Source organism: Rutilus rutilus (assembly GCF_951802725.1).
Source record: "Rutilus rutilus genome assembly, chromosome: 12".
In the NCBI taxonomy this organism is placed as follows: domain Eukaryota; kingdom Metazoa; phylum Chordata; class Actinopteri; order Cypriniformes; family Leuciscidae; genus Rutilus; species Rutilus rutilus.
The window spans coordinates 16,808,171-16,832,545 of NC_140217.1; the positions used below are offsets into that span (position 1 = coordinate 16,808,171).

Here is a 24,375-nt window from a genome sequence, read left to right on the forward strand (position 1 = left end):
GTTGACATTGACAATCGACCGAAAAATCCAGGGCCGCGTTTCCAAAAAGGCCTAGCCGTGGACCTATAATAGGGTACGGAGCCCCTAAAGGGACGTGGTGGTGGAAATTTTTTTAGGATGGGAGAGTTTTTTTTTTCAAATCTTTTGCGTTCCCCCGAGAAACTTTGCGTTCCCACGCAAAACTTTTGCGTTCCCACGCAAAGATATTTGCGTTCCCACGCAAAAGTTTTGCGTTCCCTCGCAAAGATATTTGCGTTCCCACGCAAAACCTGTTTTGAGCTCGGACAGACACTTCCTGTTGTAATGTCCCGCTGGCAGTGTTTCAGAGCTCCGTACGTTAATGGAGCGTTTTATAGTGTTTGAACTTGGACTCAAATATAAAGAAATGCGGTCAGTGCTTAACTGAAGGAGTTCAGTGAAGTTGGCAATATTCACATAGGCTATTCGAACTTCCCTATTCTTGAACTTAACTTTGTTAAAACACAAACGACAACTATTTACAATCACAGTAACCTAGACAACGAGCTATAACCCAATTCTCAAATCCAAATAAGGGGCCGTCTGTAAAGTGCAAATCTCAAAACCCTTCTGCACATTTTATATCATTAAACATATTCAATAGCTTCACTGTGACACACTGTACGGTCAGTACAGTGTGTCACAGTGAAGCTATTGAATATGTTTAATAATATAAAATGTGCAGAATTGTCACCAAATTCAGTTCACACATCACTGCTCTCCTGCTGGTTATACTAGGCCTACATTACTTAGTTTGATAAAAAATGCAGAATTTTTATGATTATTTATTATGAAATAAAAGCAATAACTTCACCCTTTTTAGAAATAAATATAAAATAACTTCACACTCTGTGAAGTGTAGGCTTAAGCCGCCTTTCCACTGCAAACGACAAACGACAGCCGTCGGACCGGAAGTCATTAATTTCCTATGGAGAGACGTACGGGAGCTGCGGGGAGTTCCGATCATATGTGTATGCGGAAATTTCGGATCCGATTTGAGCTTCGGATGCGTTGAAATATCTGAACTTCTGCGGCTAGACCGTATGCGACCGGTCGACCGGATGTGATGTATTCTAATCAAAACTATGAGCGCGAAGCTAGAATTACCAATATTTTAATACTTTAATGTAAACGCTATTCCTGCAAAATGACGGTTATTAATAATTATGGCAGAAAAAAATATTTGTATCATATTAAATCAATATTTATATTGATTAGCTCTATAAAATCGACTGTTTTTAATATATAAGATGTATTGAGGGTCATTTGTTTTGTGTGGATATATTCATGCATGCATTACATTCATTAAAATCATTAATTTTACCATTGTGAATAGCCGAGGGTAACGGTTGCATCACGACCAATTTCAAAGTTCCGTGCGACTGACACCAGGGGGCGAAATGCGACAATCGAATGCGAATGTCGTGCGCAGTGGAAAGGCGGCTTTACATACAGTGTAGGCTACAGTGTAATGCCATCAAATTCAGTAAGCAAATATAATGCAAAAGCTGCGTATAGCCTACCAATATAATTTGTGTAAAGAATAGGCCTACTTATTTTTTATGTGCAATTATTTCCCAAACTATTTGTTGTAGGCCTAAAACCAACATTAGAGCAGTGATGTGTCAAGTGTAAACTAAATTTGGTGTGTTACAGTGAAGTTATTGAATATTTTTCATAATATAAAATGTGCAAAAGCAGTGTAGTATGACCAGTGGGTCACCATTGATACTGAATTGGGTGGCACTACAGTTTGTAACATTGAAGTTAATGATTATTCTACTGTGAGTTGATGCTGTAGTCGTTTTTGGGTTGCAGACGGTCCCTTCTAACTTGTCTCTCAGCCGCCTGCTCATAGAGATCAATATTATAAAGCTTGTTTTGATGACAATCAGGTTTTAGCTCGTTGTCTAGGTTACTGTGATTATAAATAGATGTTGTTTGTGTTTCAACAACGTTTAGCTCAAGAATAGGGAACTTCGAATAGCCTATGTGAATATTGCCAAATGCCAACTTCACTGAACTCCTTTAGTTAAGCACTGACCGCATTTCTTTATATTTGAGTCCAAGTTCAAACACTATAAACGCTCCATTAACGTACGGAGCTCTGAAACACTGCCAGCGGGACATTAAACAGGACGTGTCTGTCCGAGCTCAAAACAGGTTTTGCGTGGGAACGCAAATATCTTTGCGAGGGAACGCAAAACTTTTGCGTGGGAACGCAAAGTTTCTCGGGAGAACGCAAAACTTTTGCGAGGGAACGCAAAAGATTTGAAAAAAATAAAATTGTCCCATCCCCCAAAATGTTCACCACCACGTCCCTTTAGGGGCTCCGTAATAGGGAAACGCGGCCCTGGATTGCTCCGATTTTCATAGAAGCCATCGGTGGTTGAGAAACGCAACCATTTCAGTCATTTAGAGTGAAGATCTAGTCATTTATTACAGAACAGTCATTAGACTAGAAAACCAACCATCCACTGGGTGTCTGGGTGTCATAAACCCAGCGCCTGACGTCGACGTCGACGCCGACGGTTCCACACTCGATGACGATGCTGAGAGGGATCACATAAGTAGTTTCAGCTTCGTGTTATTATTTCTGGAAAAATAGTTGACGCAACAAAATATTTCGGCATAATGCGATTAGGTGAAAATGACTTACAACTCTCCAGCTGATCTGCCACATCCCGTAGCAAACTTGACAAGGAATTATTTCTTGCCGCCATTCTTTTTTTTTTTTCTTCTTTTTTTTGAAAAATCTCCTCTCTATTAGCTAAGCCTGACGATTCTATTCGTGAGCTCTCAACCAATGATGCACTGAAGCTACACAAGGACCGCCTTCCTCATTTCCATGTTACACACAGAAATGTAAAAATAAATGAATCAATAAATAAATAAATAAATCTAAAAATAAATACATGTGGAAATAAATAAATCTATAAATAAATGAATGCATAAATAAATAAATAAATCTAAACAATAAATGTAAGAATAAATATAAAAATATAAAAATAAATAAATAAATAATTAACGAATAAATAAAAGTTAAAACGATTTTTAAAAAATGTAAAAATGTATATAAGCAGAAAATAATACATTAAGGGGAAAAAATAATACAAAAATGAATTTGATTAAAAATGAATCATATTTATTTTATCAAGTCGTTTATTTATTTATTTCTTTTCCTATTATCACATTTATTTATCTATTTAACACATTTTTTTATCTATTTATCTATTTATTTATTTATTTATTAATTTTTAATTTCTGCAGGTTTGGTCCTCCATAGGCCTACACTTGCGCTGGCCCAAATGCACTCTGGCATATGTACAGTACAGCTATGATAAATTAAAACCGTAAGGCATTGCCATTAATGGCTGTATAGATGGTCGTTACATTCTGTGGATGGGGGCGTACACAACCAACAACGATTAATAATGCGTCTTATGGTATCCTGGGAAACCAGAAACCTCGATGAGGTTGATATCAGGCTATGAACACTGATCGAATGCGTTATTCCCTACATTTCATTTTGACTTTATTCTCGAAATTTAATGAGTTTATTCTGAAGATTGTATTTCGAGTTTTTTTTCTCGCAATTTAACGAGTTTTTTCTCAAAACACAACGACTTTATTCTCGAAATGTAATGAGTTTATTCTCAAGCTTGTATTTCGACTTTTTTTCTCGAAATTTAACGAGTTTAATCTCGCATTATAATGACTTTAATCTCGAGATGGTTTTATTATTTTTATTATTGCTTGGCCCTAATCCTCTTCCGTACTCTTCCGTAGATTAATGTCATCTCATTGTGACACTTTTTTTTTTTAACGTATTGCGTTCATAGAGCGAGCCTTTTACACCCATAATTCGCGCAAAGCGTCGTGTAGCGTAGGAATAATATTGGATAGCTGTGTCCCAATTCAGGGGCTGCAACCATTGAAGGCCGTTACAGAGACTTGTTAAAGTTTAAGGTAGCCTATAGCCGTTTGTGTCACAGCGGAGCGACGAAGGCTCTCCCAATTCAAAGGCTCTTTCAAATGCTGCCTTCTTTTCCTGTGAAATGATACAACAGATGGATCATTCGCGGCCTTGCCTACCCCAGGATGCATTGTGAGCCGGTGACGACAGATTTCTTTTTTTTTTTTTGAGAAATTGCCAGTTTACACTTTTAAATGTAAGTATTGGGTTTCAATTCACTAGAGAAATTCAATTAAATTTTTAGAGAAATTGCCAGTTTACACTTTTAAATGCAAGTATTGGGTTTCAATTCACTAGAATAATCTAATGATACAAATGAAAAAAAATACAATAAAAGGTTCAAAATTCACTTAAATGTTACCAACATGCGATTTTATATAGTTCTTCTTTATTATGTACATAAGTGGACCAATGTGAACATTTTTAGATAGGTTTTCAACCCCGTTTTGTTTTTAGGCAGCTGAATATGTACAAGTACACTAACAGTATCAGGCCTGATACAGATACTGGTATTGGTGCATCCCTACAAATTTCTATTACTATTTCTCAACCCCCCTTGCAGCAACCCATTTGTGTACACCAGGGGTTTAAAAACAATTCCTTGAGCTTTCCCAGCACTGTCTTTTGGATGTGACAAACCCAAGTGTAAACTATACAGCATGGACTACTATAATAACATCTTCAACACAGTATTTAATTAATGGCACTTTATTGTCCAAGTAAACAGGGTTGCTGTGATCAGAAACTACCAATACAATGGACAGAGTATGTTATCACCCTCAATGTACTAAAGTTATAGATTAAATGCATTGTTACAACATACCCCTTTCAACCCCCCCCCCCCCCCCCCCACCCCCCACCCCCCCAAAAAAAAGAAAAGAAAGAAAGTCAGACACCACTGGAATTCTCTTTGCCCTCTTTATTTGAAGATCCATACATGACCCTCAAATCAGATTTCAAACATTGTGTTAAAACATTCAACAAATCAAAGTGTACACTACCTAGTAAAAATAAATGACTGAGGAATGTAACAAAAACTGTAGAACATGTGTGCACTGTAATTGCTTTGACTAATAAAATCAGCTAGATGAGCTAAAACATCCAGCTCTGCCATAAGCAAAATAAACAGTACAAATGAAATTAATAATAATTTAAACAAGACAAAGTCACTTCATTATCTGAAAGTATCTAATAGCAGCAGTTGCTGTTCTCTACTGGGGGAAAGAAGGGGGCATGGGGAATGGAACCATGGGCTGTGGTGGCTGCTGGGGCGGTTGAGGAGGACTAAATGGGTACTGTGGGTGGTTTATCCCATTCTGGGCCTGAGCCAGATTACCCGGGAAGGACTGGTTCTGGAAAGTTTGATTCCCAAAAGCAGCAACTGAGTTCGCTGTGTTGTAGCTGGTCTGTCCATTGCCACCATAGCAATTACCATAGCTACTGCTGCTATTGTTACTTTTGTCATAGCTGCTGCCTCCATAGCCACCATTCTGCACCTTTGGTCCACTACCATAACCCCTGTCACAATCCCTATCTCTGTAACTACTGAAATCTCTCCTAACTCCACTAGAATACCTATCTCGACGATCGTCCTTATAGCCACTGCGACCACCACGGGACCGACCTTTAAATTGAGGGGGAAAAAGGGTAATTATTATGTCATTAATCTCAGGTTTCTAAAATGTTCTGTGTTAATTAGCAGCCTCACCTCCTCTGTCCTCTGCCATCTGGATCAGTTTTGGGTTGATGGCCTGGTTTGCCTCTCGGAGGACAGAGATTAGGTCGTTGGCCTGTTTCATGTTGTTGGGAGTAAAGAAGGTGTAGGCTGTGCCTGTTTTTTGACTGCGGGCTGTTCTTCCAATGCGATGAATATAGTCTTCAGATGAGTTAGGATAGTCATAATTGATGACAAATTTGACATCTTCCACATCTGTAAAATGTTGCAGTGTGGCAAAAAGGAATGCAGCAAGATTTTGCACACCACAACAGCCAGACCAAAAAAAAAAAAAAGTTAGCAATGAGTACATTAAACAACTGAATGGAATCTGGGCTGAAAAAGAAAGTTAATGGATACATTTAAACAGATGACAGTTTCTGACTCCATGGGAAGACTACTGTGAGAAGAGAGAAACGATGCACACTCTATTTATATAAAAAAAAAGAATAAAAAAAAAAAGAACCTAAATGCGTTCCACCCTCCCATTTTTACTAGGGCTTGCACGATAAATCGCAATTAACATGAAAATCGCAAAGGCTGTGCGATTATTTTTTAAGCGCAGCTTGTCAATGAAGCATGGATCTGTGATCAGTACTAAATGCTTTGAGTTGCTTATAACATGCATGTTAAAAAGCAACATGCGTCAAACATCGTTCCAAACATATATGAAGCATTTATGAACCTCTTGTCCAACAAGAGACAACATTTAAAGGGCCCCTATTATGCTATTTTAAAGTTTCCTAATGTTGTTGTGGAGTCTCCTACACCATGTTTACATGCATCAAAAAAAAAGAAAGAAAAAAAGTTTAATTTCCTCATAATATACATTTGCACATCATCACATTTTCAATGACTCTCAAACGACTCGTCAAATGAATCAATCTCTCTAAATGCCTCCTTTCCGCGATATACTCTACTCTGATTGGCCAGACAGCTCAGTCTGTTGTGATTGGCCTACCGTGTACAGCATGTCGAAAACAAAACCGCCCATTGCCATAACATCAGCTCTGCTTGTCCTGAGGCTTCCTACACCATAAACTAAACACAGTAACGAACAATGACGTCGATTTTACCATATCAATGCGAGCGCAAGTCCGATGATGAAACATTGGAAGAACTAGTTATTCAACCCGAACCTCCATCGCAAGGACGGCTCGAGCAGGACGTTTCTTCAGTGACACAGTAAGTTTGAGGTATATTATATGAGATGTTGCAACTGTAATTCCTCACCATCAGCATTAACAAGTGCATGTCCATCAACAAACCGATTATTTTACTTGTACTAATTTATTTACCAAGTATTTTTCTAATATATTGCGGTGAACACGTGGAAACTGTATCAATAACAGTGCATGTATACATTAGCCGAGCTCTAGTGAATGATCTGATGTAACATAAACGTTGGTAAAAACAAATATTTCCTCAAAGCAGTGAGAACGACAGACAATCTGCATTAATAGACACAGCTAGGTAATCATGGCCCACAACTGATCATCAGAAGTATTTCAGTAAGACAGTAATAACATGAGTTAGCAGGAGACCTACACAATATAAAACTCAAAACTAAGTATTTTGAACACCATCTTTCAAGAGCAAGTGGTTTGTGAATACTGCATTGAGAAGCAGTCTTCAGTAAAATAAAGGGAACACAGCAAAAGTTTAGGATTATACTGCTGTGATATCGTGGTAAAGATTAACTTTAACCACTGATTCTTCACATGCTCGTCCTTGGGCAGTGAAAAAAAAAAAAAAAAAATGGCTTTACCTTCACATTATAGAGCACAGCGCCGTCTTCTCGACATGATGCTATCCAGTATCCACAGGAATCAGCTGCTGGTTTGAGGTTCAAGTTTTCCCTGGTGTCTGCGCATACAATAAGTGGGCGGGCAATATTCTAATGTTTCACAACAAAATGGCTTATGACTCGTTTGAGAAACGATTCATTTAATTGACTCAGAGTCGACTCTTACTTTTGAAAGACAATAACTTTATATACGGTGCACTTTCAGAATTAAAACTTTGCAGGATGTTTTCATTCACTTAGAGCTATGTTACACACTACATGAAAGGTTATTTAAAAAAATCCATTATAGGGGCCCTTTAATAACATGTTTGTACTCCAAACTCACTTCATAACATCAGTTGAGTGTTTGAAAACATTCTTCTGTGAGACGATGCTTCTTACACAGAATAAGGCGCACAACATAGCCTTTATTACTGTATAGAAATAATATGTCGATTAGCATTGAAGTATAAATATACTTTATCATCATGAAAATACCCGAGAAGGCTTGAAGAACTCAGATAAAACCATATATTGTCGTAGTTGTGTGTTTATTAGTCATGTTTAATCAAAGCTTTTCAATATTCTGTTTATTCAGCTACAGCAACAGTATGATCCCAATAGGGATTTCATGGAATGGCATGCGCCACCTTACTTCTGCAGGGCATATTTGAAGTTTCTGCACGAGAGTGCCCTCTGGCTTTCAGATGGATCATTTACTACTGATCACAGAGCCATGCATCAATGAGAAGCCGCGCATAAAAAAAGAATACAAAAAAAAAATATTGCAACCTTTGCCAAATCGCGTGCGGATTAGTTTCGATTATTTGTGCAGCCCTATTTTTTTTTTACAATAAGTTTGTTAGTTTGTTGAACAATGTCTTACCATTAAGGAGTATGCCACAATGTGCACAGTCGCCGCCTCATGTGACGATTGAGGACTGTTGGGTTGGTTTTGGTTCTAAAGGTCCTTTCTCAGCAGTACACTCATTAGAAGCTTGCTAATAAAGGCTGCACTGCTTAGTCTTGCCCAGACCCAAAAGACCAGTGCTAATTTGACAGCACCCACAAAACCGAAGTTAAAAAACAAACAAAAGCCTACTGATATCCAACCCATCTGCACAAGCTATCAAAGACGTATCATCATATCCCTCATCACAGTCTCGTCTAGGCAAGATCTTCCCAGAAGCCAGTGTTCACTTGAGAAAATGTCTCTCGTTGGCAGGTCTCGACATGACTTTTTAAAAAACGCAGGCGAGGGAGGAACATCCATCTTAGAAAATTTAGCTGAGCATTTTGTTTAGAATAAAGCTTTATGCTCCACTGTCTACAGGCGTCCCAGAGCTCCTCACATGTGCCAGTTGTCACCAATTGCGGTATGAGGAAAATAAACGAGCTTTCTCCATTTCATGAACACCAGTGCCTCATATAAAGAATATAGTATAAATATAATATAATATAAAGAAAAAAAGCAACTAATCGGAAAAGTTTTTTTTTTTTTGCATTTTGCTTAACACCCCATGCTTGGACAAGCTCAGAACGAAAGAATCTGCCCAAATCTCAAACAAATGTCTAGCCATTCAGTGCTTTTACAAAATGCATGCAAGGCAAAATGGTAAAACCAGCAATAAGCTTTTTTTAATCATTATTTTTGGTAATTTGAGATGGAACATGGCTCGAGATGGAACTGGTGTACTTAAAAGGCATAAAATACATGGACAGAGAACAGAAGTATATATAAACGAGTTATAAAAAGGCTTAGCCACACTGCCTTATTGAAGATGATACTGGCACACAGAGCTCAGCTTGGACACAGTCACCTCTCTATGCGACTGGGTGGCAGCCAGTCACCAAGTTCCAATACTCCTCCTTCCTGCTCTGCTGGCCTGGAGTTGTCATGCCTAGGCCCTGCCACAAAGACTCCACCTTTAGGTGAGAAAAACTCAGAGAATGCATAGAGAAGTTAAAGAAAGCAAAGCACTTTCTTTAAAGTGAAACTTTGTTGGCTCTTAAGAGAGGACACTAAGATAGGTGTCATCTTGGAAGGTACTGACCTAATCCACGTGAGGCTACATCTGTTGCAATCAGGATACAGGCCTTCCCGTACTTAAACTCTAGAGAGAGAAAAAAAGAGAAAGAAGGAGGGAAAAAAAGAGGAACATTAATAGGTCAAAGACAGTTTTACTTGATATACAAATTAACCCTTTAATTTCTAAAATTGCTGAATGTTAACAAAATAAAGAGTGTAGCATTCATTGGTGTTGTCAAAAGTACTATTACTTTGGTACCAAGCTGATACAGAATTTGTAAAAAAAGAACAATGTCTATCAGCCAGTAAAAGCTCCAGACCATAAATTTAGCTGGGGTAGATTCTGGGTTGTAGCACTAGCTTAAGCCACATGATTAATATAATTAATACAGAATTATGATTATCCTGAAATAAGACAAAAGTCTTATGGTTTTGGAATAACCTGATTCTGTAAATGACAGAATTTCGATTTTTGGGCAAACTAACCCTTTAACTAATAACTTAACTAATACTAAGTTAATTTGTTTCCCATGCATATTTTAAAGGTAACTGACTACTTAAAATGGTTAAATCAAATAAAACACTAAGAACAACAAAAAGAAAAATAATATAGCTGCAAGCAGCAATTTTCGAGGCCAAGCACAAACACACGATAAGTCATGCCAACATGGCTGGGAGCATCAGACCAACTGCAACAATGAGCAATTAAAGACATCTTAACATCATTTTAGGCAAAATGGCACAATTTAAGTACAATACAATAATAATTACAATCATTAGTAATTTGATTTAATGGTTTATCACTTTTGACCAATAGGTGACACTGTGACCAAATTGATGTGGTGTGGTCAGAGTTCGGTGTCAATATGTCAAAGCATTGCAGAAATACAGCCTCATCATTTCATACATAATCATTTTGGCATCATGCCTCAAATTTGTTGCTACGTTATATGAAAACGGTTTTGTCCATCAACACGAAATCCATACATTTTTGTCGGCACAGTCTGAAGATGATACAGTTCAATTTTGGTGAAAATCGGACAATTAGTCTAGGAAGAGTTTGAAAAAGTAGGTTTTGAAAGAAAATCTAAATGGTGGACAGGAAGTTGAGCCGACTATGGCAAAACTGGTATCTATATTCTCGGCATGACCCAAGGACGTGTCATTACAATAGGCTAATATAATCAAAAGTTATTAGCATTTTGAGAAATTTCATTATAATTGTACTGTCAGGGCATGGTGCCAATGTGTTTCTATTTACATTTTTGTGAAAATCAGAGCGCAAAATTCAAAATGGTGCAATATGACATCTTGAGCCAAGGAATCAGAAGAAAAATCCTTATCACCCCCTGGTGGACAACATTAGTATTACAGCCGACATATTAGTGGAAACGTATGATAATTTACCATTTGAAACTTAGCATATTACTTCAGAATGTCTGGATCTCTATATGTAAAAAGCGTTGAGAAGTTTGGACCTTGTACACGCAAGATAATTGGCATAATGACCAGACCTAACAAATATATTGGAACATATTTGCTAAATAATTTAATGCATTTGTTTTGATATCTTTGTCAGCATGGTGTAGAGCGGATGTGTGCAAAGTTTGGTAAAAATCCAATGAACCTCTGAGGAGTTACACTTGCGATGTACACTTGTTAGAGCTTAAAAGCAATGATTCAGAAGAAAGAAGAATTCTGATTGTACACACATGGTTGCAGAGATAGTGAATATGTAAAGTTGCTTATTATAGTGCAACTTTGTGGCCAATATTCACAAAATTCAGTACACATGAAGTACAAATATGCCCAATTCCGTAATGATTGGCCATTCAAATAGGACGTTTTTGAGCTTTTGAAATATTACTTGAAGTCAAAAAGGTTGAGATCCACTGACTTAAAGAACCTTTCTTTTTTTTTTTTTGCTCAGACTATCAAAAAATAGTTATATAATGTTGGATGTTACAGGGACTAATAAATGCAAATGCAGATCCATCTGCTGATCAAGTAAAAACCTTTTATTTGCTCAGGTTTTATACATATGGTGGTGTGTTCTTTATGACAGAGAACAGCGTAGTTTATGATAGGCACTATCTCAGATTTTTTAGCTTTAGACCACGATTCATCTAGTCAAGCATGTTTTTTTTTAATGATTTTAGAGCAAAAAAAATGTATCTGCCATGAGTCTCCAAACAACAAGGCATGTTTCTGCATATGCTTGTTGGGCTTCAAAGTCTTTCAGGCCACATACACACTGCAAAGATTCTGGAGTGACAACAGCATTTAAATGTGGGAGTGAATCCGCTAAATTATTGTTCCGTGAGTTACTCCTGAAACTGCAATAATTGTCAGTGATAATCATAATAGCAACAGAAAGAAAACAAATGCCAAAATAGATACAGCATGTGCATTAGGCATAAGCATGCAGACTAACAGACCTGACACAGCAATATTCAGCCATCAATAATTTGTATACTTGCCAATAAATTTAGCTTTAAAAAGCCTCTACATTTAGATAATAAAAAAAAAAAAAAATGTTCTCTTAAATTTTTGTTCATTTCTTGACTTTCACTTGACCTTTTTGGTTCCTTAATTGAAAAACCATTTGAAGGCATGCTAATGCTTAAACGTATTACTTGCATTCATAATCATTACAATTATTATCATTAATAGTTAACTTTATTTTCAAATAGTTAAATAAAATGTTAAATAGAGAGTGAGTTCCAATAATTTTTGCTATGGTATCAATTTATACTGAGAACTGTGAAATGTTACTACTTTGGGTAAAAAAAAGAAGAAAAAAAGTCAAAGTCCTAAATGCCCACCATTCAGAACCCAGTCTCTCTCCTGCTGATTCTTGTCTCCATGAATCCCCATGGCAGGCCAGCTGGAAGACAGAATATTCCATCATAAGATAAAGTGACTAAGGTCATCCACAAACCCTCATAACTCATGCAGTACTGTGGTCTCTTACCCATCTCTCCTCATCCTCCTGGTCAACTCATCACATCTCCTCTTTGTCTCCACAAAAATGATTGTCTTATTCTCCTCCTCACTCATTATCTCCTCCAATAGCCGCAGAAGTCTGGAGAAATAAGTAACACCAATAATATTAATACAGTTGTTTTAGTAGTTTAAAAAAAAATTACACCCAGAATATATTACTACAGGAATATTGTACTGTAAAAAATTGTATTTAATAATAATAAATAAAATTAAGAGCTAAGCAAGCATATCAGGAAGCATCAGGCCAAATGCAAAAATGTGTATAAAGGTGTATACTTTGAAAGGCTTGTGGCTCAACTGCGGAATGGAAAATTAAGTCCACACCAGGCCTTAAGAGAGAGTGTACAGCTAGCAGATTGTTATGCAAAAGAAACCTCTTCAGGGTGATATTAGCGAGCAATGTGTCTCCGGGGTAATGCTCAAGCCGACGCTTCACTTCATAGTAGGACTGCAAAAATATCGATACAGCTAACTATCACAATTTATTTTTCACAATAGTGTATCTATATTTCAACCACTAATATTGATACTTTTTTAAAAATCATGTTTTAAAATGACGTTAACATTTCATCAGATCCCTCTGTGTGTCAAACGACCTCCTCAGTTCCTGTAGATCGCTGACTCGCTATCTACAAATCTAACAGTTGCCCATCATATACATTCAAATGGCCAATGTCTCAGAAGTAAGCAGGAGCGAGCATGGCGGAAAATATAAGAGCGCCTCCAGCTTGCAAAGCCAACGTGTGGGTGCACTTTGGTTTTAAAATAAGTCATGGATTAATGAATTAGATAAAACAAATGCCGTTTGTAAGCTTAGCCAGGCTACACTAAAATATTCAGCAGGGTTTTTCCTGCATAGAGAATTATGAGGCGGCCGCCTCCGTCAAATTTCGTGCCGCCTCCGGCTCTCGACAAAACTCGGACAGACAGTCACATGGTCAGATACACTTTTTCCACCGTGATGGTTTTGTTGCTGTTACCGCTTGTGTCCATTCTCAAACCGTATAGTGCTGCGCGAATCGCGGATAATCCGCGGGTCGGGCAGGCCAAGTAATACAAACATTCCATTCCAATTAATCGAGGGATGACAGATAAATCATTATAATGTGTCGAGTTTAATAAAGACATGGAACTCTCATCACGGTAAAACGCAATGAACGTGCGTGACTCTTTTACTTTCGTTTTCAACAACGTAATTCTCTTCAGGCAAAAAACAATCAAGGAAAACATATCAGGGTTCGAGTAACGCTTGTCAGGGACCATAGACTGTGTCCGGGACACGTGTGGTTTTTTTGTTTTTTTGAATGGAAAAGTGAGAGAGAATTGTAGGCATACTACTTGCCCAACCGGACAAATGCCCTGATTAAAACAATTTTTAATATATAAATAAAAAATAACTAGGGAATCACCGAAAACGTGAGGATGATTCTGTTTTATTTCATTTAATGTAAGTGGCGATTGATAGCCTATAGTTGATAATAATATAGGCCAACCTAATGTACTGACGGTAACAATGTTGCGCTGTTGAGGCTCGCGCAGTTATTTATAACATATTATAGTTAAGAAACAATATATAGCCTAGGCTACACACGAACAGAGAGCTGTTTTCCTGAATGCCATCAAGATTGAAACCGAGACTGATTTCATAACAGTTCAATAAACAAATAGTTAAAATTAAGTCACTTACAATTAGACGCAATGACTGTTTTTGTTCTGTTTCAGCAGCGAAAATAGTTCCAAACAAAGATCACAGCGTTCATAGCGCATCTCACAGCAACACTTGTTGCATTACTGAATGATTCAGCGTTTAGAACGAATCGGTTGAGTCAAAGATTCAATTACCCATTCATAAACTGCCTCATTCTGAATAAATCAGCCGTTTGAATGAATGACTCAATGACTCGCTCATTAAGATGGTCGCCTGCCGCCTCCTACTGGCGGTTTAGTTTCATAAACTATCATTCTTTTCAACATTCCTTATTTGTATATTCAAAAATATTTAAAATAATCTAATTTAATACAGTTATAATTTTTCAATGTAGATTATTCAATTTGATTGGTAACAGCCTAGTGTCTTATTATTTTAATTGAATATATTGATCAAATTTAAGAATTTGAAATGAAAGATGGAGCACATTTAATAAAATTAGGGGAAAAATGCCCTTTATAAAGGTACAAAAAATTTGTGTTTTCAAACAGTGATGTAATGAAACATTGACAATTTAAGTTTGAAGGGAGTAAAGCCTCTGTTTAGGCTATTAAGGAAATGTAATTTTGCCAAAAGAAAAACTTTTATTTTAAATGTTCATTTTAAATCAGCCTACTTCAGTGTGATATGTTACCATATTATCATGCTTAACACTAAGAATTTGAATAATTGTAATGTGATGATCAGATGCAGATATCTAAATCAAAGAATATGGGCGGTTTGCGGGTGGATTATTTATTTTTAACAGTGGATTCGGGTGACTCCAAGTGTACCAGATTAATGAATTTATCTTTAAAATGTACAAAATTTTCTTCCGGGGGGGCATGCCACCGGACCCCCCTAGAAATACCAACAAAAATAATGTGGGAAACACATTAGGCTATATGATGATCTACAAAAAATACTAATTTAATTATATTATTATTTAGCGTTATTATTTATTTAGCGTTATCACTTAAAACACCACGCAGATGAAATGGCGGCACTGCAACCTCAGCTGAAATCTGTTGATTCAATACAAACAACACTTGATAGTAACACCAACAAGCTTCCATCTACCTCAGCTCGTGCAAAGATGGTGCATTTCATTTGTAAGGATTTGCGGCCGTATAGTGTGGTTGAAAAACCCGGCTTAAGGCATATGGTGAACACTATGGATGTGCGCTATGTGATCGTGACTCGTAGATGAGTTATCAAAATATAAATTATAATAATTCATTATTATTATTATATAATTGTGTATAATTGTCATTTTTCTTGTTGAGAATTTATCGCAATGATTTTAAATTCAGTTAGGTATTTGACATAACAGAATTTTTAAATGCTGTGTCTTAAGAGCCATAGGCTATAACAAACTTGCAGAACACATTTTATTTAATCGCAGCCACTATAGACCTTATTCACAGTAGGGCTGTCACTTTTTATTCGATATTCGAATATGCATTCGAACATGACGTGAAATATCTGAAATCGAACTATAAATAAACTATTTAATTTAATTTAACTATTTAAATAACTTAACTATAAATTTAACTATAACTATATAAACAATTTTTAAAGTGCCATGTTTTGCGCATTTGTTACAGTCTATGATTAGACTGTTTGCTTTTTATTTTATTGTTTGCCATCTCATCCAGTAGTGGCCGCTCTAAACGTATTGTAGCGTAGGCCCATGACCAAATCAAGCGAATAATAGCCAATAGCCAGCTTGTTTTGAAAATGGAAGATAACGACAAGACTAAAGAGACCGCGCTGTAATTCCTGCCTCTTACACACACACACGACCCACAGAAAAGACGCGTGTCAGTATGGAGTTCTCTTTCGGGCTTGAACAAACCATAACACACAAATTATGCCAAATGTCCGTTTTGTCGAGTGTCCTCATAAGAGCAGTCTTCAATTATTTAAATAAAGTCTTAAATGAACGTAGGGATTTGTGAGAAAATGGGACGCGTGTCAGATCGCATCTCTGTCAGCAGCGGCTGGTCTTAAAGTGTCATTAAATGTTAATCAAAGAACAAAGGTAAGAGTAAATTACTCACTCAGACCTGGCGCCAGGAGGATTATTATACCGGTAGCCTAATCATGAATGCACTCCGCTATCTTTTAACACAACTCCGGCGAACGGCTTTTTCACGCAAAAGAAAAACTCTTCATGAAGCGCAGTGAAATTCAGCGACCATGTGGCGTTTCCTGATGGATCGAGGTTGTTCGTTAACTTCATTTTACTCGTAGATATTCTAATATATTGCTTGACATTTGATATCCGTTCGAATTTGATTTTTCTCAAAAGTGACAGCCCTAATTCACAGTAGCGCCATCTTGGATTTTTAATGGGAATGAAAGCGAGGCTGTGAGGGACAGACATGCATCTCTTCAATGGGCTGTACTGTTATTTAATGTGTTTTTGGATTGTTCTGCTCATGAAACACTGAAAAAATATCTTTCCAAGAAATTTCAGTTGACAAAAAACTCCGACAATATAAACTGTGGAAAATTGTAAGTAATCTAGGAGCTTTATACAGCTTTTTACAGCGGATGCCATTGGAAACACAACAGGTCTATCCCTCACAGCCTCACTTTCATACCTGTCATGGCGCTGCTCTGAATAAGGTCTATAGCACTATGCTATGTTATGAATTTTAAATGGTTTCAATATATTGTGCAGCCTTAGAAAGTGGTCTAAGGATGCAGTTCATGGGTTCTCATCTGTGGAATACGCCACTTCTGGTATTTTGCCAGTTAATTGACACAGGTAAATTGCAATAGAGCACTCAATCGCATTTAAATCGAGCACTCTAATTTAATCGAGGAATCGCGAAAGCTCTAAATAAGTTTAAACCAAAGAATAGTATGTTGGCTTGAGAGAGCCATGTGACGTGAGAAAGCATGTGAGATGCAGGCACCACTAAATTAACAAGCTTAAATATTAGATCAGTATGTTGGCCTTGTCAAGCCAATATAATAAAATGTGGAGGATGTTAATTGTGAAAAGATAATTAACAGGAAAGTTTAAACGGTGACAGGGTGCACATAACTAAGTGACCTGTTCAAGACACAATTAAGACAAAGTAGTGTGTCCCAAACCCAAAGCCTGTCTACTCTTCTGCTACATGCTCAAAAAGCATGTACTTTTTCTATCTTACAAAAAAAGTACATACTGTTAGGGCATAGTAAGGCAAATTGGGATTCAGGGGTTGTCTTTTGAGTCCACACAAAATTCTCCCCATCCTCTCCCAATTGATAAACTCCTATTTTGATTTAAAACAACAATTTTCAGGTGACAAGTTTGCATCTCCGGACAATTGAACTCCAAGGCATTACCAGTTTTTTTGCATAGTTTAAAGTAAACATAAACAAAACATACCAGTGTACTTTAAAAAGGTCAAAATGTTTATAAGTTGGCAAGTCTGAATATGATGTGTAGGTCAGTCAAAAGTATTTGTAACAAATTCTTACTTGTCATCCTTTTCTCCATCATTGCAGACGTCCACTATCTGCAGGATATTGTGGTTGGCACTAAGCTGCAGCGCACCTATATTGATCTGAACATACTCTTTCAGAAAGTCCTCAGCCAGCTGACGCACCTCTTTAGGCCAGGTAGCACTCCACATCAGCGTCTGTCTGTCAGGCTGTCAAACCAAAGGAAAAAAAGTGAACTTTCCAGATGTACAGCATGAATCACTTTGAACTTTATTACAAATCAGGGGAGTAGAGTTGCAGCAGCATACCGGGTTCACTGTATTCCATGGTATGAAAATTGACAGTTATATACAGTGTACAAACTTGTGACAGCACACACATATGCAGTAGAGAGAATGTCAAAGTGAGGCTGAATAAAGCTTAATAAACATTATTTGTAGCGAACGATCCTATGTCCTGACCTAACATCACATGAAAAACTAAGGTGAACTACAATTTATTGGGCATTCAAGGTGAACATAATGGCATCAGTTTACAGATTAGATTAAATTAGATTAGATTAAGATTTCCAGTGAGGGGGTTCTGCCAGTCTCTGATCTTCCTACTGAGAGCCAAACTAAGTTTGAATGTTGACAGTCTTAGTTTTCTTAACCAGGAGGTGCTCAAACCATTTGGGGTTACTACTATTTTTAGAGCTCACAGGGGGTAACTTCCTATATTGTCTTTAGATGCTTTGGTTAAGTGGTCAACACCTTTAAGGACTGCACACTGAATGCCTGTAAAATACAATGCATCACTGCCTTAGTCGGACTTGATGACTGCAGCGGCCAACCAAACAGCGCGTTCTCAAAGAATCCTGCAGAAGATACACCCGATCATCTCTTCTGCTTTCTTTCAAGATACGGTGCAAAATAAACATGAATGTACATCAGAAGGCATGCTGAAATTTACTGAAAAACTTACTGAAATTGATTACACTGAATTGGTGTTTTAAAGAAATATGTCAATGAAACAGCTTCACATAACACTGCATTGTTTTGAGACACTGAACTAGTCATTTTGCAAAGGGGTTGTCATTTCTGTTAGTGGAAAGTACCACACTGTACTTACATTAAATATTGGGGTATATATAAAATCACTTTGAGGTTGATTGTATGTGTTAAATATTCTTATTTGCATAAATTCTTTAGTTTATTATTATTTATTTATTTACTTTGCAAAACATATACCCATGGTAATGAGGAGCATTTAGTTTATTATTATTTATTTACTTTGGAAAACATATACCCATGGTAATGAGGAGCATTTAGTTTATTATTATTTATTTACTTTGGAAAACATATACCCATGGTAATGAGGAGCATGGTTTTATATCATGATTAGGGATGTAACAATTCACTCGCGAGAGCCACGGAGACCACAAGGTACATCAGTGTTTTCATGGCAACCAGGTGTTTTCTTTTTCTAAATGTGTACATGGATTTTGTTTTTAAATAATTTGTTAATTTTTATGGCATATTTTTCTAAATGTGTTCTGTTTTTCTAACTCTTTCAAGTGTAATGATACAAATTATAACAAATAAAATTAAAATCTTTCCTTTATAACAATGTGAAACCCCTGTTGTACTTAAATTTAACTTAGTCTTTTTATATCTGCTATTCCTTTGTAGGATGAGGGTGAAGAAGGTACCAGTGTGCACCCCCCTGACGCAGAGCAGCCTCTTGACCAGACAGACAGAAAGAGCTGAAACAACCTCCTTCCAAGAAAACAGCATGGAAAGATCTCCTTGGAGGGACTTTTTGGTATTTGTTTTAAAATTTCAATGTAGTTTTATTATTTGACAAAATATATTTACATTTTTACAAAGAAATGTGCAGCATTTTGTTGAGAAATGATAAAAGGACACTTTTTCATTTATAATTTGTTTTAAATCAAACTTTGCTTAAAAAAAATCGTGAGAAAATCATATTGTGAAATCAGTATCGTGAATCATATTGCATCGTGAGTTGAGTGAATCGTTACATCCCTAACCATGCTATTACTAATACTACAGTTAAACTCTGGATTCTGTGCAAAAACTATGGTACATTTTATTAAGGCAATTACAAAGGATAATTTAACAAAACAGCTGTAAAGCCTGGATCCCATGAATTAAGGATGAAGCTTACTTCTCTCTGTTAATTCAATGAGAGCCTGATGAAAGATAAATATAAGTATCTTACATAAATTAGGTATTAACTCTTTACTAATGTTATTGTTGTTAAAGGTATATTTCACCCCAAAATGTAATCATTTACTCACCCTAATGTCATTCCAAACCTGTATGAATTTCTGTCTGTGGAACATAAAGGATGATCTTTTAAGAAATGTCTGGTTGTTGTTGTTGTTGTTGTTTTTTGGCCATACAATAGAAGTCAAGGTTAACCTAAATGGTTTGGTTACCAACATTTTTCAAAATATCTTTTGTGGTTTACAGAAGTGAGAATGTCATACAGGTTTTGAATGGCATGAGTAAATGAAAATGTAATAGCAGTAAATTTACTTTATGGCATCCTAGCTCAAAATCAGTGCTTTACAGTCAAGTACATTTCTATGTGACAAAAATGCAATATTAAGTTAATTTCAATAATATCTAGTATTTATTTCATTATTTGTTTGTCTTATTTATTTATTAATTGATTTACTCCAATTTAAGGCCCAAACCCCAGCAAAGCATTCACAGGTGAACTTGTGGTCTGGATGGGCTGGATTTGTCCAGGGCCGAATTGTATCCCCAGTCCAGCACTGCTGTGTGCCCTTTTGCATATTGTATAGTAAAGACACTGCCTTTATCATGTTACAACCATTATTTGATAATACTGAGCAAACATGGCTTAATTCAACATTATATTGATGCAAGAAATCCTTCCCAACTGTCAAAGTGCGCAACAACTTTTTCTCTGTTCAGTGTACTGTGCATTTATGCAAAGAACAGATAGGTCTCTGCATACAGCCAAATCAATTTTAAGCATTAGTAGTCTTCCATTTAACTCATTCTTAAACCTTTTCCTTCCCACCTGAGCAACACTTGACTCCATATTACAGAAATTTGAAGAGTGGTTAATAGGGATGGGCATTTCAAGCTAAAATAATATTTGATGATCACTGGGAATTATTTGATTATTATTCGAAAATCACCAACCAACCAATTTCATTCATCAACCAATTGCCTGGATTTAATAAAAATAGAAGCAAATATAGCTGCAAGCAGCCATTACCGGGGCCAAGCAGAATAAGACGACAAGACATGCCAACATGTCTGAAAGTGTCAGACCAACTGCAACAATGAGCAATTAAAGACATTTAAAGAGGATTTTAGGCAAAATGCCTGAAAAATCATAGAAACAATAATTAAAAATATGATTTAATGGATTATCACTTTCGACCAATAGGTGGCGCAGTTACAAAACTGATGTGATGTGGTCAGAGTGAAGTGACAATGACACATACAAAGTTTGGTGTCAATATGTCAAGGCATTGCAGAGATAAAGCCTGAATAGTGCTATTAGCATCATGCCTCAACTTTGCTGCTGCGCTATACGAAAACAGTTTCGTCTATCGACACGAAATCCATAACTTTTAGTCGGCACGGTCTGGAGATGATACGATTCGATTTTGGTGAAAATCGGACAAACAGTCTAGGAGGAGTTCGAAAAAGTAGGTTTTGACTGAAAATCAAGATGGCGGACAGGAAGTTCGGCCAAATAAGGAAAACTTGGTATCTATGTTCTCGGCTTGACCCAAGGAATCTATTAAGACCAGTGGCATTTCAATAGCCAGATTTATTTAAAAGTTATTAGCCTTTTTGGAAATTTTGTTATAACTTTTGACTACTAGGTGGCGCTGTTTCGAAATATTTTGAGTACCTTCAGGGGATGGTGTTGTTGGCACATTCTGAGTTTCGTAATATTACACCAATGCATTTGTTTAGTATTAGGGATGTAACGATATTGACGATATCGCGCTATCGCGGTGGTAAACGTGTCTCGATATCGTCGTGGTTGGGTTACAATATTAAAAGGACAGGTGTCCGTCAAAAAGCAAGAGGAATAAACACAGTACCGCGGAACAAATCATTGTTAACTACATAGACCATGATCCTTTGCGCTGCGTCGTCACAACAACCGTTGTTAAGCCAATAGGATTGCACGCTGCACGCTGTCCACACAAGCTCACAGCAAGCCAGCATGGCCGACAGCGATACTTGTAAGGATGAAAACAACAACCCCGAAGTTGAGATTGTGCCAGCCCCTGCAGCTTTTAAATCAGATGTCTGGAAACATTTTGGTTTCGCCGTGTCAAAAAACGCAAAAGGAGAGAAGGTGGTGGACAGACAATGGACTATGTGCAAGCACTGCCACAGTAAACTGCGATACAACACGGGAAACACAAGCAATATGCGAAGTCATCTGACGACCCATCATCCCGAAAAGTTTGCAGATTCTCTCACAAGGAATGTCCTGTCCGGTCAAAAAACCCTGAAGGAGGCATTTTCAACAACTATGCCACACAACAGCGCAAGGGCTCAAGAAATCACGAGGTACATCGCGGAATACATAGCGTGTGATTTACGTCCCTTTTCTGCAGTAGATGGCAAAGGATTTAAAAGGTTAGTGGCCAAGCTTGAGCCGAAGTATCAAATGCCGTCGTGGGCTCATTTTAGTCAAACTGTGTTCCCTGCTCTTTACCGTGAGACAAAAGAACGTGTCATGTTGAACCTTAAACAGTCTGAGTGCATTGCTATTACCACTGATGGGTGGACTTCCAGAGCGACTCACAGTTACATCACTATTACGGCACATGTTTTGACGAGTGAATGGGAAATGCAGAGTTACGTTTTACAAACTAGACAGCTTAGCGAATCACACACTGGCGTAAACATAGCCGAAGTCCTTAAATCTGCAGTCAAAGAGTGGGGGCTGGACAAGATTGGAACAAGGATCGCTGTTGTTACTGACAACGCAAGCAACATGCGAGTAGCAGTAAAGGAAGCCGAACTGTCCCCTCACATACGGTGCTTTGCGCACACACTAAACCTGGCCTCCCAAGCAGGTTTAAAGGTCAACGCAGTGAGCCGCCTCCTCGGTAGAGTCAGACGTGTAGCAAGTTTTTTTCACCGCAGTTCTACAGCCACAGCCGTGCTGACCACCAAACAAAAACTACTCAATCTCCCTGTACATAAACTCATTATTGATGTAGTGACAAGATGGAATAGCTCTCTGGACATGGTGGAGCGCTACCTTGAACAACAACAAGCTGTTGCTGCAGCCCTACTGAGTGATGAACTGAGACACAAGTCACGTGAAATTGACACTTTGGACACATCTGACATTGCAAATGCAGAGGATCTTGTGAAGATTCTTTTACCAATAAAAAAGGCCACAACTGTTCTCTGTGATGAGTCGCAACCAACAATATCTCTCATTTCACCACTAAAACAAATGATTCAAGACAGCATGGCCACAGATAATCACCACTCAAATGCCATTGCTCAGATGAAGGCAGCCATTCTGAAGGATCTTACTGACAGATACCAAGGAGAGGATGAAAAGTTCATGCAGGAGAGCAGTGCTTTGGATCCACGCTTTCGGACCTTGCAACATCTAGGCAGTGGAGAGAGAGAGGACGTCTTTGAAAGAATAAAGTTCAAAGCATCACAGCTGCAACAACAGGTAAAAAATGTTAACGCTGTGCCATAGAGAAAATTGAGAGAAATACAATAAAATGCTAATATAATGTCTTTTTTATCATTTATGAACCAGGACCAAGATGTGCTGCCCAGGAGCCCACATCCAGCAGATCTAGACGACAGCAGCGCGAGCTTTGTGCCTCCTCTTAAGAAGCATGCCCTTGAGGACCTCCTTGGCTCTTCTTTTAGCAGTAATCAAGTCACAGGTGGAATTCAGGCAGAAATTGACTCTTACTGCAAAGAAGCATTAGTTTCTCTGTCTGCTTGCCCTCTTAAGTGGTGGAGAGACAATGCAGGGCGGTATCCTATTCTGTCGTCATTAGCAAAGACCTACCTGTGTATACCTGCTACCTCGGTGCCCAGTGAAAGGGTATTTTCAACAGCAGGGGATATTGTAAATGCCCAGAGGTCTCTTCTTCTCCCTTGCAATGTAGATCTTTTGATCTTTCTAAAGAAAAACTTGAACATTAGCTAAAGGATAGGTCAGTGTTTTTCAGAAGGCTTTTTGCCAGACTGTTTAAGGATTTTTTTTTTACTGGTTTTTTTTTTTCTTCTCCCTTGCGATGTAGATATTTTGATCTTTCTGATGAAAAACGTTAACATAAGCTAAATGATAGGTCAGTGTTTTTTTAAAAGGCTTTTTGACTGACTAAACTATTTTATTTAAGTTTAAGTTATGTTCCTAAATACCAGTTTTAAAAGGCTGCTTTTATTTGCCTTGCACATTTAAACCTGACTTAACTTGATCTTTGTTTGCACTTAAAGGGAATTCCCTATTGTTTACAATTGTTCTAGTTGCTTCTTAACTTGAACATTGCACAGAAGAATCAGTTAGGCAACCAAATATGACTATACAGAATATTGATGTTCCTGACTACAACTTGCACTTTAAAAGCACTATGTGATCAGCGTTTTATGTTGTCATGATCCATAAATACAACAATAAATTGCCTGTTGACTGGCAAAAGCAGAATAAATGTCAGTGT

The 24,375-nt window shown here is 37.4% G+C and overlaps 3 protein-coding genes across 10 annotated transcripts in view; 2 read left to right on the plus strand and 1 right to left on the minus strand.

Moving 5' to 3' along the window:
• Window positions 1-19,466, plus strand: part of LOC311301189 (uncharacterized protein) — a 38,092-nt gene extending 18,626 nt beyond the window's left edge. Inside the window, exon 6 of the mRNA XM_084426127.1 lies at window positions 19,331-19,466. Coding sequence (XP_084282253.1) covers window positions 19,331-19,408 — 78 coding nt within the window. The 3' untranslated portion in view covers window positions 19,409-19,466. The remainder of the gene's footprint in view (window positions 1-19,330) is intronic.
• LOC311301183 (putative ATP-dependent RNA helicase DDX5) overlaps window positions 1-24,375 on the minus strand; it is a 332,367-nt gene that overhangs the window by 13,683 nt on the left and 294,309 nt on the right. For 2 of the 8 annotated variants that reach the window (XM_084426114.1, XM_084426115.1), the window contains exons 8-14: window positions 17,697-17,869; window positions 12,498-12,608; window positions 12,349-12,410; window positions 9,549-9,608; window positions 5,703-5,924; window positions 5,570-5,618; window positions 2,490-2,570 (exon numbers count right to left, since the gene is read on the minus strand). In XM_084426114.1, coding sequence (XP_084282240.1) covers window positions 2,490-2,570; window positions 5,570-5,618; window positions 5,703-5,924; window positions 9,549-9,608; window positions 12,349-12,410; window positions 12,498-12,608; window positions 17,697-17,869 — 758 coding nt within the window. Of the gene's footprint in view, window positions 1-2,489; window positions 2,615-2,677; window positions 2,855-4,898; window positions 5,619-5,702; window positions 5,925-9,548; window positions 9,609-12,348; window positions 12,411-12,497; window positions 12,609-17,696; window positions 17,870-24,375 lie in introns of those variants that run through there. The other 6 variants (XM_084426118.1, XM_084426119.1, XM_084426117.1 and 3 more) reach the window with 5 other exon arrangements.
• LOC311301186 (E3 SUMO-protein ligase ZBED1-like) lies at window positions 21,759-23,994 on the plus strand. Its single transcript, XM_084426122.1, has 2 exons — window positions 21,759-23,372; window positions 23,463-23,994. Exons 1-2 carry the CDS (start codon window positions 21,888-21,890, stop codon window positions 23,862-23,864), a joined length of 1,887 nt encoding a protein of 628 aa, XP_084282248.1. The 5' UTR covers window positions 21,759-21,887; the 3' UTR covers window positions 23,865-23,994.

Bases quoted from the DNA above. Each gene is read 5' to 3' on its own strand.
- LOC311301186 (XM_084426122.1), top strand. From the start codon at position 21,888: ATGGCCGACAGCGATACTTGTAAGGATGAAAACAACAACCCCGAAGTT. The intron at 23,373-23,462 runs GTAAAAAATGTT...TTTATGAACCAG, and splicing joins CATCACAGCTGCAACAACAG to GACCAAGATGTGCTGCCCAG.